Consider the following 19738-nt stretch of genomic DNA (forward strand, 5'->3'; position numbering starts at 1 on the left):
GATTCATTTGCCCTAACAAATAGCAAACACGTGGTCCTCCCTGATCCTGCCAGCTCGCCGGTTCATCATTTCCTAAACACCGTTTAACTACCAACCGTTCCGTTTTGGTCCCCAAGAGGCAACCCACCCCGTAATGCAAATGGAGTCCCAGACACTACCGAGAAAGTACACGGCATCCAGTGCGTGCGTACTTTCTAGTTTCTACTCAGTACGCCTACGGCAATAACCAACCATACAAATAATCCGTTGCAGTTCTCTCCCGCGCGTACTGCGGCATCTCGTGCTCGTACTTCTATGCCAAATGTCATCACTAACTATATGATTTTTCTCAGAAAAAAACTTGAAATGTTTTTGTATTGTTATTTTTTTGAATGATTATTTTTCACTCCCTCGCTACTTCTCAAAAAAATCAAACATGACATTAGCATAAAATTAGGTATACCTAGAACCCGTTTAGTAATGCTTATAGTAGAAGTGCTTTTATTAGAATGATTTTAATAGTATTTTTGATAATATATTCTATAAGTATGAAAATGTTTTTAATATTGATAAATTATTAAAAAATTTTAATAAACCAAATATTTTTATCACAAAATAAAAATATTATTAAAAAACTTAAAAAATTATTTTTATAATTATGAAAATAAAAATAATGTAGAATACACGAAAAATTGAAATTCATGTTATTGAACTTACCGCATAATAAACTTATAATGATTTATAAAATCTCAAAATTATTTTATGGTAATTAGTTATCGGTTTTTTTTTTTGTGAGAAATTGTCATAAAAATTTCAAGATAGTGAAAATGAAATAAGGGTAGTAGGGAACACAATGAGTATTTTATGAAAATTTAATTTTGTTTGAAGTGTTAAAAAAATTCCTCCCAAGTGCTTTCCTAAAAAATATTTAAGCATTTTTTCCTTAAAAATATTTTAAGCATTTTTCTAATTTTTTAAAGTATTTTTGAAAATATTGTCAAACATTTATATATATACCTTAAAAATAATTTTAAGCATTTTTAGGAGTAGCAACGTTTTAAAAAAGCAGTGCCTAACAAGCTTTTAAGGAAAAAAAAAAAAAAAAACCTTCAAAATTTGGTATACTGTGATTAGATTTGACTTCAAAATCAGGGTTGGTTTGATGCATCCATCACCATGCCATAGAAGGTTAAAGTCCCATTTTCCTTTCCATCTATCTTTTCTGTTACCTGTTAATTTATTAAGCAGTAGTAAATAGCATTAACAAATACAATTAGACCAATAAAATCAATCCGTTTAAAAAATAAAATACTAATTTAATGGATGCCACATTTAATAGCCTCACGTTCCATATTTCAGCATATTATTTATCCAAAGCCATAGTTTTTATTTTTTGATTTTTCTATTTTACTTCAATCCAAATCCATACTTGGCTGCCCAAATGTGTCAAAATATGGTCCATATAAATTTGACAACATTATTTTATTAACATGTCTAATAATAATGATGAATTTGTTGATTTGATCTTAAATACGGTTAATCTGCCAATGATTGTATAGAGGATGATGGCATGATGGTAGAAGAAAATATCGAGAATATTCTATATTTGCACCATCGGATAGTCTTTGGGTGGACGCATCGCATTATCGTATTATGGGGTAATGGGGCATGGAATTTAACATATGGATCACATTAAGTTGTCATATAAATACAATTAAAGTGAATCTGCCGACCAACGCATATATCAAAGGTAAGGGATGTTAAACTTTAATAAAGTAATATTTTGTTTCCGGTCTGAGAGAGATGAAAGGGGAGGCCGCCTCCACTGACAGAAGCCTTTTGTTGAAACTGGGAACGTGAAGGCCATGAGCATGACCAGATCGGGGAGGAATGACACTAAATCAGCACTACGGTTCACCACGTGTCAAGATCAGGGACATCCAGGTGTCGGATTCCGAGTGAGCGGGCAGGGTCCATTGTGTCAAATCTCCTGCGTCTCTCCCACACACAACCAAACCGAGGAAGTAGAGAAAAGCGAGGAACCCCCAACCGCCTCATATTTAAACATGCAATAGAGGAGTGGTTGCGTCGCTTGACCATACTGCACTGCCACTTCATCACCGGATTCCTCTTCATTTCTTTTGGTTTTCTTGGCCGGTTTGCCAAGCCAAACCCGTGTTTCGCCGGCCTTCTCGGAAACTTCCTCGCCCTTTCCAAATTTCCTTCTCTTTCTATTTGTCCAATCGGATAAATATGAATAAAATATAATCTATTTGAATCCTATTCGTTTTTATTTTTATTTTTTATTTTTGTTATTTTTGAAAATTCAAAATAGAAATCTCTGCCAGTTCTCACGGCGAACAGCCACTGGCTACGGTCACCACCGACTGTTGTATTCAAATGATGTGATCGCAGCTTAAGAGTTGATATCATATGCATCCCTTTTGCTGCATCACCACCGTGTCCGACCCAAATTCGGGGAAACCCTCGCATTCATTGCCGGAATTTCATATGTCACCTCTACCTCCGGCCGTCGGTGGTGGAGGCGTTAGATCTGATTCTGGAAATCGCAGCAACAATCTAAACCACAATCACGGCAATAACATCACCGATCATGGTCGTCTGACGGAGTCAATGTCGCGACCGCCGTCGATTTGTGGCGATCAGCGGGAGGTGAAGATCAACGATATCGTTGGAAATGGAATATCGGGGATTCTTTACAAGTGGGTGAATTATGGCAAGGGATGGCGTCCTCGGTGGTTTGTTCTTCAAGATGGAGTTCTATCTTATTATAAAATCCACGGTCCCGATAAAATCATTGTCAATCAAGAAACAGAGAAAGGATCGAAAGTCATAGGCGAAGAATCGGTCCGGCGAATCAACCGGCACAGGAACGGCAATTCTCAACTCCGGCGCAATCCTGTCGGTGAAGTCCATCTGAAGGTCTATTTCAAGTTTTTGTTCTAATTTCTTTTGCATTTCCCTTTTTTGATTCATTACATGGTCTTCATCATCGATATAGTCCTTTTATGTTTGCATGTCGCTTCACATGATTATTTTTCGTGCTTGAATCATGATCTCATCCAATTTTTTCTTGGCGCATTTTCTACTTTGATCCCGCGCAAGAATGGATTAAATCAATGAAACAGAAAATTTGATTTCTGATTTACTTTCTGTTTGCATTTTCATTTGGATTGTTTTTTATGCAGGTTTCTTCTGTCCGTGAAAGTAAATCCGATGACAAGAGGTTTTCAATTTTTACGGGCACAAAGCGGATGCATCTGAGAGCTGAAACACGCGAAGATAGAGCAGCGTGGATGGATGCATTGCAAGCTGTGAAGGACATGTTCCCAAGGATGTCCAACAGTGAGCTAATGGCTCCTCTAGATAATGTTACTGTATCAACAGAAAAGTTGAGGCAGAGGCTCTTGGAAGAGGGAGTAAGCGAGGCAGCGATCCAGGACAGTGAGCAGATCATGAGGAGCGAGTTTGCGGCTTTGCAGAACCAGATCGTGCTGCTCAAGCAAAAGCAGTTGCTCCTCATTGACACACTTCGACATTTAGAGGTACATCTTACGATTGTTAGAAAAAATATTGCCAATGGATTACAGAATTCTTCAATTTCTTCTGCACTGCAAAATCCGTTTCTCCCCAAACCACCCTAGTACATTAAGCTGGGGTATGTGCTTGCTCTGCTGCTCCTTTATTTATTTATTTATATTTATATTTATTTTTAGTTTTTAACAATCTAAATTTATTTATTTAAATGAATAAAGTTGTAATGTCATTACTTCTCTGCCATTCTTCTTGTACAACCATTGATGGGAGTGGCTTGTCAAGCATTTGTATATCCTCTTTTAAAGTACAATATAGTTATTATGAGTATTTTTAGTGTAAGCCAATAATGATTATTATGAAAAATTGAATGAATAGTAGTAAGTATTATTTGATACATGGATTTCTGAGTCTGTATGAAGTCCTTTTGGATTGATGTAAGTTCTTTTGCTTCTTTATTCTTTTGTTTTTATTTAGGGAATCATGACCATGTGAAGCAGTAGATCATATGTCAAAATAAGATGTTCAATTAGTTGCAGTAAGGTCTGCATGTTTGAAGCATCCTAACCAGGCTTTACGTGCTGGGAATCCACTTGAAACCTGCTAAACTTCTTTTTTGCCTGCATTTCATAGTTCCGGAGAATAAATTCGATTATTTCAATTCCAGTTTTTACTGGGGATGATAATCTAGGAACTTTCTATAAGCCTCATCAGTGTAGTTTTTCAGGAAGGTCAATGCAAATCCCATATCTTTCTGGTGTACTGATGAAATTTAGGAAAAAGAATTCCATTTCTGAAGAGTCCTTTCATACTTTCTCTCATGAAATTCATAAAGGGTGTCATATATGCCCTGAAGGCCCCGATTGGGGTGGGTGAAGATTTGGCACATTCCAGGTTTGATTCAATGTACCAAAAAGAAAAAACATTTACCTAAAAGGCAAGGTCTGCATGTGTGTATGTTCACATCTTTGTACTGAGTTTAGCTTTTTGTGTTTTCTTGTAGTCTTCAATGGTACCCAAAATTTTAATTTAATCATGCTGTTTGATGCGTATACTCTAGCATCACCCCTTTGGTGATTTAGGGTTTTTCATTAGTCAGTTGTGAATTGTTGTTAATGAAACAGTTGTAAATTCCCATTCCTCCCTCCCCCTTAACAGTTATAAACCAAATGTATATTATGTAATGTTTACATATTTGTTAATATTCAAATGTAATACCATTGTTAAATGCGAAAAACAACCAGAACATGTTCTACTTTACATGACTTCAAAAACAGAGATTTTATTAATGGCTTGAAGTTGTCATCCTGAGCATTACATGGGCCAGAATTTGACTTGGTCACAGAGGATATCACAGACTCTGAGTTTATACCATCTCTATTTCAAAAATGGATCTGGATCCCAACATTAAAATTGATGAAGGCACACTACTAACTGATGTGTTCCAGATACTCTTTTTTACTTTGTATCCACATTGCTGTTCATTTATCATTCTAAATTCCTGTTGGTACCCTTAAGATGTTTAGGACCATGACTGCCTAGAGTTAGTCTTCACTTATACCCTTCATCAGTGTTTATCAACCAAGAACTAATGAGTAGCATAATATTGGTCGCTAAGGAAACTTTTAAACATTTCTATTCCTACTAGCATAGGATTTACTATGGGATGGGCTTCATCTGGCTGGAGTGAGATTAAGCACGATTAAATGATTCTGTATCATGTAGGTTGACCATGTACCACTTTTACCACACAAATTTCCTTTGTCCTACATCATCGAGAATTTAGATGGTCCAAGCATCTTTTATTTGTATCTGTGGGACAAAATAAAGGATTGAAAATTTTGTCAATCTTAGTGACCGTTTTCATCATTCATCATAACCTTATAAAAATGGAAATAGTTCTCGAATGTTCATTCACTTTGTGCAATTTGTCAGAAATTGAAACCCCACATGTATCTTTTCAGTAAATGAAACTTGATGTTATAGGTTTGTTAGAGTGTATGATATATATAGTGAGCCGCCCAAATCTTACAAGCTTAAGCTTTTAGGAAAATGTTCAACATGGTATCATAGACTTGTTATGTTGATTTCCTCAATTTATTAAGCTTAAAAAAAGGCTACTTTATTTGCCCACGTGTAAGCCCAAAGGGAAGACTACATGTGAGAGAGGGTGTTAGAGTGCATGATATACACTGTGGAACCAAATTCTACAAGCTCAAGTTTTTAGGAAAATTGGTTATTCACCATAGGCCTTATTGTTGCATGTCTTTTGCGTATTCTGCTCTAAATTGGGGCAAAAATAATGGATAATGGATGGTTATCAGCCAAGCATTTTTTTATTTTATTTTTATAATCCATTTTTATGTTGTTTTTCTTATTGCACTCTGTACTTTATTTTTTTGTTTTTGTTTCTCTCTTTCTTTCTCTCTCTGTGTGTGTATGCATGTTTCCATTTTTGGGGAGGGACGGAAAGGGCTTGTTGTTAATGTAATACACACTTTTTTTCCTCTGCAGCATGTTTCCTTTTTTTTGGCCCTTTTTTTGTTTACATACATTTCTATGCGGGTTTATGACGGTGCCTTATGCCCATCTCTCTCTCTCTCTCTCCATTTTGTTATGTTGGGATAAGTCTAGATGGAAAAGCTGATAGTGTTAGGTTATGAGCTACTTCGATCAAACGTTCCTTCCGAAGTTCAAACCATAGATTAACATCCTAACCATGAAGGCATCTAGTGGAGGAAATGAGCTTTTCTTAGTATAGTTATGGGATCATAGAATTTAGTCAATTTCTTACTACTGAAATCACAAATAGCAGTTGGTGTTTGGTTAAGATTCTGACACCTTAACTGACTTTTGGGAATTTTCACGTCAATGAATTAATTTGTTAGAGAATGGATAGTAAATGTCATTTGTTATACCTTTGACACAGACTATTCTTTAATTGAATCATAGACTATCTAGTGAACATAGTTTCAGATATTTAAGTCAAATGCAATAATTTAGTGGTGTCTCAATTTCTTAAAATCCTTGTTGGATGTGGTGGTGATGGTGATCATGATGGGTTGGTGATGATAGGAGCAGCATGTAGCAATTGATCGTGGAGGCTTCCAGTTATAGCATTCATGGTGGGTGGTTGGTGCAGTGGTGGCAACCACAGCACTTATGTTAGTCTAGGGGATGGTGAAGTAACTAGTGGTATTGATGGTGATAGTAGTGGTCTGTGGACAGTGTCTCTAATGCTGGTAGCAGTGTGAGCATTAGTCATTCTGACGGCAATGATGTTGTGATTGGGTTGGTTGCAATGCTAGAGGTGGGTGTCGTGACCATGGCAATGGTGGTAGTGTCAGTGGCAACAATGATAGAGACTATGGCGTTGGTGATGTGGCAGCATCCTGGCGATGATGGTATCAGCAATGGCAATGATGGAATTATTGGTGGCAATTTTGCTGCCTTCATCAAGAGTCAGACGCTTGATCCTAGTGTGAGTTTTGTTTTATTTTTGTTATAATTTTTTCTACTATTAAGTTTCAGAGGTCATTTCTCACAAGGCATGATACACCCAACGGTGAGAAAATTCCTAGGTTGGCTAGTTATGGATACCTGAGAGGCTGTAGGAACTCATTTTTAACAAAAACATTGTCTTTTTTCAACAAAAAATGTGTTGTGCATGCCATAATGCATTTTATTACGAGCAACAAACATCTCAACTAAACTGTGCATGTATCACTAGCACTTGTCTTCAAAAGCATGACTAAAATACCAAGAAATATTTTCCCAACAAACCTGGTGGAGGGACAACAACTAACTTAATTTGGGCCATGCTCAGTTCTCTGCTAATGAAACAGCCCAATGTTGGATTAAAAATACTGATATGAGGCATTATAGGACCTAACTTTACCTGCTTTCAAATCATGGGAACTAAGAGTAGCTAGTTAAAGCTTTTACATTGTTAAACACTATGCCTGATCTACTATGCTAGTTTCCATGCATTGTCTGTATGCTACGTTTCCACTTATCAGTTCTATTAGTTGGATTGTTGGGTTGGTATGGTGTAGGTTGTCAGGGTTTGGTTTACTTCTGCATTCATGTGTGCTTTCCCATGACATACCTAAGCAAGATTGTGGATAACTTTCTCCATTGTGGATAACTTTCTCCATTGTGGATGAAGGAACTTTCCATAACTATCCATTTATTCTTGCATTTGAGGTCAAAGAAAAGTTACTTGGATATTCTTTTATGCAAAGATTCAAGTTTTGGGTTAAATCTATTTTTGGCATGATGTACCTGGGCAGGATTGATAATATAATCATTTCCTCCACTGTGGACAAATGAAGTTTCCATAATTTGCTGTTAATACTTACTATTGAGATTGAAAAAAGTTATTTGAGTTATTTTATGGCTTCATTCTGTTTGAGGTTTTGAGTATTAAGGAATTTTTATTTACATCCTTGAGTTCCTGACGTGTAACCTTTATTAGTATACATCCTGTCCATCTGAAGGTATTTTCCAAATATAAATGGTCATGTCATTACATTGAAAAGTTGAATCTCTGTTTAATATATTCTTATATCTGATTATCTGTCCTTTGTTTTGCTAATAAACTGCTGCTTTATGTTGTATGTGTAGACAGAAAAAGTTGATCTGGAGAATACACTAGTTGATGAGAGTCAAAGACAGCTGAAAGAGCAAGGTGATTCATCTAGATTGAGGCAAGACAAATATAGTGGTATGTTATGAGAAATTATTGTTTTAAATTAACTAGCAGCTGTTAGTTTGATGGGCCAATATGATTTATAACGGTACAAACTGTAACAAGATCTGACAGAGTTAAACTTTGGTTTAGTCTTTAGTTTATATGTTGAGTACAAACCCTTTTCATATTATTTAAATTGAAATTTGAAGTTTGTTCATTTGTTGGCATTACTTTTTCTATCTTGATAGAAAGTGATCTAGAGATTTTTGGGCTCTTTGAGAGGATAATCATGCTTATAATGCTTTATTTATTTATTCTATTTCTAGCTTTTAATTTTATCTATTGCATACATGTATTTGCATGATGTTTTTAATAAAATTTATTTGGCTACAATAACTTTCCATCCCCACTTTATTATGCAATCCTATTTCTGTCTTTTAGTGCTCGGAGTCATAAATTGCATACTTTCCTGTCTCATTTTTTGGAATGGCCATTCTTTTTTAGTATCCCAGTCAAATTACCTTAATCAATTTTGGTTTTATTTTTATAGTTTGACTTAGCACTTTGGATTTGCTCAATTGAATACATCATAAGAGGTATACATCCTAAGAAGTTGGACTCCTAGTTTCAATAGGCCTTTAATGATTGGGAGATGGAAGAAGTGGGAAGATTACTTTGTTGCTTGGATGGGAAGATGGTTAGGATGGATGAGGAGGATAGGGTGCGATGGGTGGAATCAAAGGATGGGGGTTTTTCGGTAAAATCCTTATATAGGGCCTTGCAGCCGGTGTCTCTTGCTTCATTCCCTGCGAAGATTATTTGGATTTCTCGTGCATAGCCCAAGATAAGTTTCTTTGCATGGGAGGCTTCGTGGGGAAGAGTTTTAACCTTGGACCGCTTGCAAAAGAGGGGTTGGGCTTTGGCAAATAGGTGCTTTCTGTGCCAAAAGAGTGGGGAGTCGATTGACCACCTCCTCCTTCATTGTGAAAGAACAAGGGAGGTGTGAACGTTGCTCCTCTCTTTTTTTGGAGTTTCTTGGGTCTTTCCGCTTTCGGTAAAGGAAACCCTGTTAGGTTGGAGATGCTCTTTTGTGGGCAAGAAGAGGAAGGTGGCGTGGCAACTGGGACCTTTATGCTTGTTTTGGGTTATTTGAAAGGCTAGGAATTCAATTGCTTTTGAGGACGGTGTGTTGTCCATTCAAAAGCTGAAAATTTCTTTTGTGTACTTACTTTGGTCGGAAACCAAATTGTGGATAAAAGATGGTCCTTCGACCTTAATAGAATTTATAGAATGAGTGTGTATGCGTTAAGGGAGAGGGTTTTTTGTGCTTTCCTTGAGTTTTGGCTCCTTTTGTAAGCGGGTGAGTTGATCTATACTGTAACTCTGTGAGTCGCTTCTTTAGCGCTTATTTGCTATACATGTTGTGCTTATTGATAAGAAGAAAAAAGAATCTAAGATGTAATCAGAACTGTATATGATTCTTTATGGCATGGGACCTAAGGGTACTCTTTGACAATGTGTGTGCTACATAAATAGAACAAGACTACGAAGAATGTAGTGTAGATAATATCTAAACACAGAGGGAATTCAGAAATATATAAATTGGTGTTTACTTTATTGTTTGAAACACTTGGCAGGCCATAAAGAGTTGATGCTGTTCTTTTGTGAGTTCTTTTTCGTCATCAATTAGTTCTCTATTCAGAAATGTTTTTGTTCTTTTTCCAGAAGGAAGTGGTAGTGAATCTGAAGATGACAATGAAAGAGTTGATGCTGCAGAGGAAGAAACAGATGATGATGATAATACTTTCTTTGATACTCGGGATTTTCTTTCATCAAGTTCTTTTAAAAGTACTGGGTCTGATTTTCGGATATCATCCTTCTCTTCTGATGATGATGATTTTTATGCTGTTGAATCTGAGGACGGTACTGATCCTTCCATCATATCTGTTGGCAAAAACTATCCTCATGTTAAGCGGCGCAATAAATTGCCTGATCCAGTTGAAAAAGAGAAGGGGGTTAGTCTCTGGTCAATGATTAAGGATAATATTGGGAAGGACCTAACAAAAGTTTGTCTTCCTGTTTACTTTAATGAGCCTCTCTCTTCTCTGCAAAAATGTTTTGAAGATCTGGAATATTCATATCTTCTTGATCGGGCTCATGAATGGGGAAAAATGGTGAGTTTGGATAAGAACTTGGTAGTCTTTTTCTGTGGTGTCATTGGTTGGTAAGCATGCCTTTGTAGAACTTGTGTGTTTTATTTATATCATACTGTATGTGGATGATGACATACTACAAAGCATTTTAATTTATATTGCAGTTTTAGAGCCAGTCTAATCATAAGTTTATTTGGTTGAGTTAGTCCTTTTTCAGTTTGACTTGCTTAACCCCTAATTCTTCTGAATTGAACCTCAGGGAAATAGTCTAATGAGGATTTTGAATGTAGCTGCATTTGCTGTTTCTGGATACGCTTCTACCGAAGGAAGAACATGCAAACCATTTAATCCATTACTAGGGGAGACCTATGAGGCTGATTATCCAGATAAAGGCCTCCGTTTTTTCTCAGAGAAGGTATGTTAAACATTTCTTTCTTTGTCATCTGTTGAATACTTCTCTTGACATTGTGCCTTTCTGTTTGTCCCTAGTAGGTTAACATGGTAATTTAATTTTACCAGTTAGTTTAACTTAATTGATAGCTGGTTCTTTCTGCCAACATTCATGTGCTTGACTTTAAATAGTTGGGATTTAAATGCTTTTTTCGTAAATATGATTTATGTATTTTTCTAAAAAAATAATAATAATCATGCAGACTACATTGCAAAGTTTGAGCAACATAACTGCATGGTAACAACTTCTAAAACAAAGCCCTCGGATTTTCACCAAATTAATTATACTTATATTGTATTTCTTAGTCTGATATTACTCTATAAGAAATTGAGAAAGGGAAAAACTAAATATGCATGTAAATTTTTTAGATTAAATGAGATTTGAAAAGGCTAATAAGAGGAAAACTTTGGTGTCCTTTGGATACATTCCCTATTTTTTTATTTTTGAAAATAGAAAATATTAGTACTTCCTATATAAAATTTAGAAACTTCAAAAAAAGTATGGTAAATTTTTTTAGATTAAATGAGATTTGAAAAGGCTAATAAGAGGAAAACTTCGTTGTCCTTTGGAGTTTGGATACATTTCCGATTTTTTTATTTTTGAAAATGGAAAATATTAGTACTTCCTATATAAAATTTAGAAACTCTAAAAAAAGTATGGTAAAAAATTTTAGATTAAATGAGATTTGAAAAGGCTAATAAGAGGAAAACTTCGTTGTCCTTTGGAGTTTGGATACATTTCCTATTTTTTTATTTTTGAAAATGGAAAATATTAGTACTTCCCATATAAAATTTAGAAGCTCTAAAAAAGTATGGATTTACCTTATGTTTTAAAAAATTACTTTTAAAATTTGAGGTAGTAAAATTTTTGTAAACAGTTTTTTAAAAGCATTATCTTTTAAAGATAAGTCTCTAAGAGTTTCGACATTTTAAATAGGATTTACTTCTATTTCTTGCATTTAAAAATAGAAAACAAAAATTTAGTCAAACAAGACCTTCATGTTTTTAGGTGTTACTTTCTTCAAAATAGACCATTGATGGGATGTCTAAACCTCAAACAACCTTATTTTTTATGACCACAAAATAATTGGAATGAGAAGTAAAAAAGATGAGCTCTTAGAAGTTCATCTTTCTTTGATGATGTAGCCATAACTCATTACCCACTTATGAATTATGAAATAACAGTGGTAGAATCACATTCAATTTGACAAAGATGCCAGAACTGAGATAATGTTGTTGTCCTGACGACATCCCATTAAGTTTTCATCCCACATAAGGGTACTAGATTTAAATCACAAGTTGTGAGCAAGATTGCATCTTTTCCAATTTTCAAATTCTATATTTATGCAGTTCATTTTTTTGTATCAAATTTCATAAATTTCTCCCTTTTAAAAAAATTATTGTTATTTAAATTTTGGTTGAATGCATAATATTAAAAACATATGTTTTTTCTCTCATTTTTTTAAGAAGAAAATTGAGTATCTTTATTCGAATTTATATTGCTCAATTCAAAAAATAGAGTGGAAATTAGGTGGATATGAATTTATTGAAAACAAATTTATAGTTAAAAATTGGAACTAATTGTTGCAAAAGTTTTTCGAGTCCATGGGAGGCAATAATATTTGGAAATCATTGTGGTAAGACAAGGGAGCTATGGACTTTATTGCTATCATCTTTTGGACTGGTGTGGGTGTTCCCGACTTCAGTGAGAAATCTTTTTCTGAAATGGAAAGTTTAAGGGACTAGGGAAGAAGAGGAAAGCAGTTTGAAGATTGACGCCTATTTGTCTTTTTTGGTGTATTTGGGGAGAGCGAAACCAAAGAACGTTTCAAGAGGAAGAGTTGTTAGGCCAAAGCTTGGGGAACCTCCTTTTCCATTCACTTCTAGAGTGGTCTCATCAGTTTTTGGATTTAGATTTTCCCTCTTTCTTGAATTTTTTGGGTGATTGGCATGGTGGCTAGCTTTATTTCTTTCTTTCTTTCTTTTTGTAGCCTAGGTTTGACTCTTTTTGTATACTGCCTGTATATGTAGCCCCCCCTTGTTTTGGGGTCTTCTTAATTCAATTTGCCTTTGTGTATAAAAAAAAAAAAATATTTGAAAAAGAAGTATATATAAATAAGTTGTGAAGCATGGTTATGTGCTGAAAGCATGAAAATCTTCATGTTACATTCTTCGTGATTAAATTTTGAGTGGCTTCTCTAGTTTCATTTCCATTAAGATATTGCCTTGTTGGTCATTTCAAACAAGTGCATCTATAACATCAGCATTTTATTAAATTCTTTGGCATTCCAGATTAACTTCTTCAGTAGTAATTATCAAATAACCAAGGTTGTCAATTGTTTTTGTTGAGTCAGGTTAGTCATCACCCTATGATTGTTGCATGTCACTGTGAGGGTACGGGATGGAAATTTTGGGCAGATAGCAATTTAAAGAGCAAATTTTGGGGTCGGTCTATTCAGCTTGATCCCATTGGCGCTTTGACTTTGGAATTTGATGATGGAGAAACTTTTCAATGGAGTAAGGTATGGAGCAAATGATTGGAAAGTGTTTATTCTCTTTTAGATTCCAATTTAAAATTGGACTTTCTTCTATCAGGTAACAACATCAATATACAATCTTATATTGGGAAAGTTGTACTGTGATCACTATGGTACGATGCGCATACAGGGAAATCGTGAGTATTCATGTAAGCTGAAATTCAAGGAGCAGTCAATCATAGACCGGAATCCTCACCAGGTGCGCTCTCTCTCTCTGTCTCATGTGCATGCATACACCCGCTCTCCCTTGCTTTCTCTCATGCACACATTCACAGATTTACTGCTAAAACACAAAAAAATTACTTGCTACACGCTGTTACCTGAGTCTCTTTACTATTCTGTTACTATACAAATAAAATTAGGCACAAAGCACACAAATGCACACAGATTTTTCATGCTAAGACACCAAATAAATATAAATATATATATACTTGCTACATGTTATTTCCTGAGCCTCTTTATGATACTGTTAGGATGATCCTTCAATTCCTTCTTTTCTTACTGAAGTGTGTGAGTCTAAATTATGGCTTGCCAGATCATGGTTTAAAATTTTTTTGATAGCATGTTGATATCTTTATCAATCATGATTTAGGAGAGTTATTAGATATTTCAGCATCATGTGAATGATATTCTACTTTGGATATTTTCTGCATGTCTAAAAGCTGCATATTTGCCTTTGTGAATCTCATTTTGAGTGTCGATATTGTACATATGTTGTAGACTGCATATGTTATATCTATACAAACATTCACTACATCTGCATTGCTATCTGATTTAAAATTCTGCAATTAACAAAAGAAAACACATGGATATTTGGAACGTGACATGGCACTATTCTTATCTTCTGAGGAAAACATATGCAAATATTAAGTAAAAAATAATAATAGAGATTTGAATTTTGCTGCATAGATGAGTACATTTAAATCTTCTATGTCGAGGTTTGAAATTTAGTTTGTGTCATGCACCAAATGAAAATTGCACTTAGCATTGTTGTTAAATGGTTGTGTAACTGAATATTACACTGTTGTTTTTATTGGTTTGCAATTTAAGAATGGCAATAATTAACAAATGGATGGTTGGGTTGAGTTATCACCCTTGCACATTTATCACTTCAAGATGAGGCATTTCTGTGAGTGAAAGAAAAAGGAAGATAGTTCCTTGTAATTTTGGGTTAAAAAAAAAACTATGTGAAGATTCTGGACAAAGATAATGTCTACATGCTCTCTGGAGTTTTTGGACAACAGGATTTAGTTTCTGTAGGTATTAGTTTACTATGTGAAGTGTCTAGTTTTTCTCAACACTGGTTATTTAGCCATTTGGCTCCTCAAGAGTCATGGTAACAGTCACAATTTGAAACAACTCCATTTGAATATCAATGTATAATTTTCTATTAACTCTTTTTTACTACTTCTATATCTTAAGAATTGTGTGTTTCTCTTAGTGGTGGGTATACTGCTACAGTAATAGGGCAAGTTCATATGTTTATTGTGCAACCTGCTTGGCTAGTCAGAATTTTATTATTGTATCATGCATTGTTTACAATTTCTTGTATAGCATTGGTAATTCATCACGATGGGAACAGTCAATATCCGACTATTAAAATAAAATAATGGCATATCATGAAATGTTAAAACTGATCCTAGATGGTGGGTTTACTTTTAAGTGCCATGTGATAGATGATGGGACCATTCATTTTTATGAGACTTTTGACCATAGTATTTACATGCTTGTATAATAGTTTGTGTGTGATTCTAATAGAGACTTATTGTTTACAATCATTGCAAATAGGGAAGCCTCAATTTCTCCTCTTTGAACTTTTAAATGGTGAAGGTTTTAGTATTGCTGGAAGTATCAGGGGTAGAGATTGAGTTTATTGAACCTGTTTGAATTGATTTTGGAAATTTGTTCCTCAACTAAATACTCTTTAGTAAAAGCTAATCAATTTATTTCATTTTATTTATTTATTTTTATGAGATGGGTAAGGAGTTTGCTTTTTAGAGCGTGTGTGATGAACTGTCATGCTTATGGGTGAACCTGCTGACACTCTAGTTCATTTTTTTGCTTTCATTTTCAATACACCAGGAATATGCCCATAAGTGATAGGGATTTTTTCCCCTTTCGTAGGTCAGAAGTGTAAAGATCTCCCCTTCTACTTAAATGCTAGATGCACAAAGACTACGTGATTCAAATACACACCAGCATTTTCTATTAATAATAGCTTTATTATTTTGCAGGTGCAAGGTATAGTTCAGGATAGGCATGGGAAAACAGTGGCAACACTATTTGGAAAGTGGGATGAGAGCATGCATTATGTGATTGGAGACTGTTCTGGCAAGGGGAAAGGAAATGATACTTTATCAGAATCTCATTTGCTATGGAAGCAGTGCAGGCCTCCCAAGTTCCCCACTAGATATAACTTAACACGCTTTGCTATCACACTGAATGAGCTCACTCCTGGATTGAAGGTGATTGTGAATATGTGTTTGCAAATTGAGAACATGGTCTTTTACAGTACACTTCATTAAAATTTGGAATACAAATCTATTCTTTAAAATGGAGTACTTACACAATCACATTTGTGCTTGCTTAACAAGTAATCCTAAATCTTTTAACAATTTTAAGGTACCTTCAAGATGTTGAAAGTCTTTAGTGTCGTGATTTTAGGTTTGTCATTTTGCAGGAAAAGTTGCCTCCTACAGATTCAAGGCTCAGACCTGATCAAAGGTGCCTTGAAAACGGGGAATATGAAAAGGCAAATTCAGAGAAGTTGCGGCTTGAGCAGCGACAGCGCCAGGTAAATCATAGGTTATCTTGCCTCCATGTTGTTAAATGCAAATGTTGTCATGTACCCCCAAGTGAGTGAAGCTATTTTTTGGAGTTTAGCCATATAGAGCTGAGCTGTATTTGAGCTTGGGGCTTCCTTAATGTTTCAAGATCATATGTATTCTCATTTTTAGTCCCACTTAACCTAGAGATAGGATTGAATAACATAAATCTTACACGTATAAGGATTCTATTGGGACAATAAGTCAGTGGATGGTTTGTACTAGTAAATGCTTCAAGTTAGAGTGGCATCAGAAATAAGAATGAAAACAAAGCTTACTCCCTTTCCCCTAGCCTTGCCCGCCCACATAGTTCTTTCCCCAGCATCTCCAATGCACAGCAAAATTAGGCTACTATTGCCAAAAGATGTTTTTGTTTTAAAATAGAGTTTGGTTTCTTCTTTTGCTTTTTAACCCGTTTTAGTCTTATTCTTTCATGGGGTGGGGTCAACTTCCCCCCTCCCTGGGCACATGTTGGCTCCACAGGTGACAAAAACAATTCAATGCACAACATACCTTTGATAAATCATTGCTTACGAAATTAATAATGGCATAACATTTTGTTGATTTTCTGTTTGTAATCTGCCTTAAAAGTTGATTTTGTTAGTGGTGTAAAAGAAACTCTTTTAATGGAAATGCAGTCCCGGAAGATGCAAGAAAGGGGTTGGAAGCCAAGGTGGTTTGTAAAGGATAAAGGCAGCGATACCTATCGCTATGTTGGTGGGTATTGGGAGGCAAGAGAAAAGGAGAACTGGGATTCATGTCCTGATATCTTTGGCCAAATCTCCACTGACCAAATATCGGATTAAGGTTCGGGTCATCTGTTCCGGTTCTCAATTCTTTCTGTTGCAAATTTTTTTCTATTATCCTAAATGTTGGATAGGCGGCTGGTGATTGCTGGTGCTAGCAGTTGAGGATCCCCAATACATGCATGTAAGTAAATTAGACGCAGTGTTAGTAGGCAATAAAAGAAATTCCTTTTTCCCCTTCAATTTCTATCTTATCTAATGCTGAGATGAGATGATTCATCCTAGTCTTTAAGAAGGGTCCCAGTTTGAGCCTGCCCACCTTTGTCATGGCCTAGAGGCAAATCTACGGAAAACTTTGGTATGCTTTGATGGCCAACAAATTGCTAGATTTATGGGGGATGTGGTTGATTAGCACCAAACTCTGGATGATTGATCATATCTCCAATTACTCTTCAAATGTGACTAATAGTGTTCAATTCAATTTTTAAAATACCTTTAGATGCCGTTGTGATTCGTTCTGGATGTTATGAGGTTAACAAGAGTACTTTATCCTTTTAAAATTTACAGATGAACAATATTTAATAGTGTTTAAATGTTTTCACTTATAATGTTTGTCAGTTGTCACGGGACTTGCTAAATATCGGAGTAGCGACCAAAGATATTAATTAGTCACGAGACACATTCAATTTCAATTGGTCCGTTGGTTGTTTGAGATGCCATTCTTCTTGCCCATGGTAACTGTTCGGCTGTTGGATGGATTTTTGGCAAGAGTAAGACCTTCTAAAAAAAATAATCCCTAAATTATCCTAAAAAATAATTTCCAACTATTGTACTAGGTATGAGAGAAAAAAAATGTTTTTTTATTATACAAAAGAAATTATCTTTTAAAAAAAGTGAGAAATGATGATTTTGTGAAAAAAAAAACAAGAAATTATAAAAAGTGGAAATTCGTCCCTTGAAGGTACAATTTTTTTTTTTTAAATTTAAAAACTGAGAAATCATAATAGTCTCTTCACGAGAGATGATTTTCACCAGAAAAACAAAAATACAAAACCAAAAAATGAGAAATAGTTTATTGAACAGCCGAGTTTCTACAAAAAAGTGAGAAATTTTCTCCAAAAAAAAAGGAAAATAAATAATCTCTTAAAGTGGTGATTTTCTTAAAAGAAAAAAAAAAAAACCTTTCAAATATCCATTTTTTATTCTGTTTAAATAATATACTTATATATATATATATATATATATATATATATATATTATAAATTTAATTAATTTTATTTACTAAATTTAATATATAAAAATAATTATAATATTAAGATATTTATCAATAATAATATTTATAAAGTATAAATTATGTTTAACATTCCATATTTAAAATTTTTATATTAAATTAGATATTGAATTAAAAAATATTTTTTTCTTAACTTTAAATTTTTTATTTAAATTAATTCAATTAATTATATTTAATAAAATTAATTTAATTTGATATTGTTTTTTATTTATAAGATAAATAATATTTATCTATTATTTTTTTTGTTTCTTTCATTTTGGAATTAAAAAAAAATATTATCAATTTTATGTGAAAAATAAGTAGAAAATTTCTCACTTTTTTGACATTCTCACTTTTTGTTTTGGTTTTTTATATTTGTGAAAATCCTCCGTTGAAGTGAGGATTTCTTACATTTTTGCTTCTTTAAGAGATGATTTTAACCAAATGATTTTTTTTATATAATTTTTTTAAAAGAAAGATCCAAAATTATTATTTGAAATTACCATAATCTTGTAAAAAAATCCCTATTAGAGAGAGAGAGAGAGAGACATATATCCGAAATAGATGGTATATTTACTATATAAATTTCAATTTTAGTATAAGGACTGCAAGGACCAAAAAGTAACACACATAATTCATCATCTGATCCAAAATGAACTAGGGAAGGAAAAAAATGGAATTGGAAGAATGGGGCTGGTTCAGTTAGATCACAGGATAGGAGTATGGGAGTGGAGATAACAAAAAAAACTACAAAATGCGAGGCAGTCGGGATGGAGGTTGAGTTCGGTAGTTATGATGTGACGGATTAGGGTGCTGAGTGACCAAACGAATTGGATGCACTATCATCACACCATCCCTCACCTCACCTCACCTGGACCTGGAGGCTGGAATTGATGGTTGATATGCAACGTTATCTTTCCCTTGCCTTTTCCTATTATCCTATAAATATATTAATACTAATAATGATACAGGCCCAAAAGAGTCAAAGACCCACCTGTTTTAGAGCCATTTCGCTACTAGATAGTCCTGCGCAAATCATGGATAGGTTCCCTTTTGTGGTTGCCAAAGCTTACCCAATATCTCTTGGTTATAAGCTGACGCATTGGTGATTCTATTCTGACAGCCGAAGATATATATAAAAGTTATCATCCCTGTTGCTTACCATTGTGATGGACGGATGTGTGACATGCCCTCGAATCCCCTCAATCTCTCACGCCGATTAAAACTGTGTAAGATCTTTAACCGTCCAATCAATCTTGACCGTTCAATCACGCCTTCTTGGAAAAGGACCCACCTCCCCTAACCAACAAACCAACAATGCAACAACTAGGCACCGCACGACAAATTAGTAAATGACCATGGAGATACGCCAGATTATTTATTTATTAAAAATAACAAGAGAAATTGGGGTGATGCTGGCATCAGTATATTCGAACAAGTTTGAGCTGTAAACGAGGCAATTCTTGATCCGTCATCTCAGCGGGATCATCTCCCCCTTTTGTTCCTGTTTGAGCTGTTTATTTTCTTTTC

General features: G+C 34.7%; 1 protein-coding gene across 2 annotated transcripts; it reads left to right on the forward strand.

Moving 5' to 3' along the window:
- Positions 1-1803: 1803 nt before the first annotated feature.
- On the forward strand, positions 1804-17451 carry LOC117906508 (oxysterol-binding protein-related protein 1C). Of its 2 annotated transcripts, XM_034819544.1 has the most exons (10): positions 1804-2922; positions 3189-3545; positions 8161-8260; positions 9953-10401; positions 10640-10795; positions 13185-13352; positions 13426-13566; positions 15602-15832; positions 16048-16161; positions 16831-17451. In XM_034819544.1, the coding sequence occupies exons 1-10, from the start codon at positions 2413-2415 to the stop codon at positions 16996-16998; spliced, it is 2394 nt and encodes a 797-aa protein (XP_034675435.1). In that variant the 5' UTR covers positions 1804-2412; the 3' UTR covers positions 16999-17451. The 2 variants fall into 2 exon arrangements, with proteins under 2 accessions (XP_034675435.1, XP_034675436.1); XM_034819545.1 differs by lacking the exons at positions 1804-2922; positions 3189-3545 and adding an exon at positions 6651-7015.
- Positions 17452-19738: the final 2287 nt, after the last annotated feature.

This window comes from Vitis riparia, chromosome 18, assembly GCF_004353265.1.
Source record: "Vitis riparia cultivar Riparia Gloire de Montpellier isolate 1030 chromosome 18, EGFV_Vit.rip_1.0, whole genome shotgun sequence".
In the NCBI taxonomy this organism is placed as follows: Eukaryota; Viridiplantae; Streptophyta; class Magnoliopsida; order Vitales; family Vitaceae; genus Vitis; species Vitis riparia.

What these genes read in the sequence shown, in the direction of transcription:
- LOC117906508 (XM_034819544.1), top strand. Translation starts at nt 2,413, where the DNA reads ATGCATCCCTTTTGCTGCATCACCACCGTGTCCGACCCAAATTCGGGG. An exon ending in TCGGTGAAGTCCATCTGAAG is followed by an intron (nt 2,923 to 3,188) that starts GTCTATTTCAAG and finishes TTTTTTATGCAG; the next exon opens with GTTTCTTCTGTCCGTGAAAG. An exon ending in GAGGCAAGACAAATATAGTG is followed by an intron (nt 8,261 to 9,952) that starts GTATGTTATGAG and finishes TTCTTTTTCCAG; the next exon opens with AAGGAAGTGGTAGTGAATCT.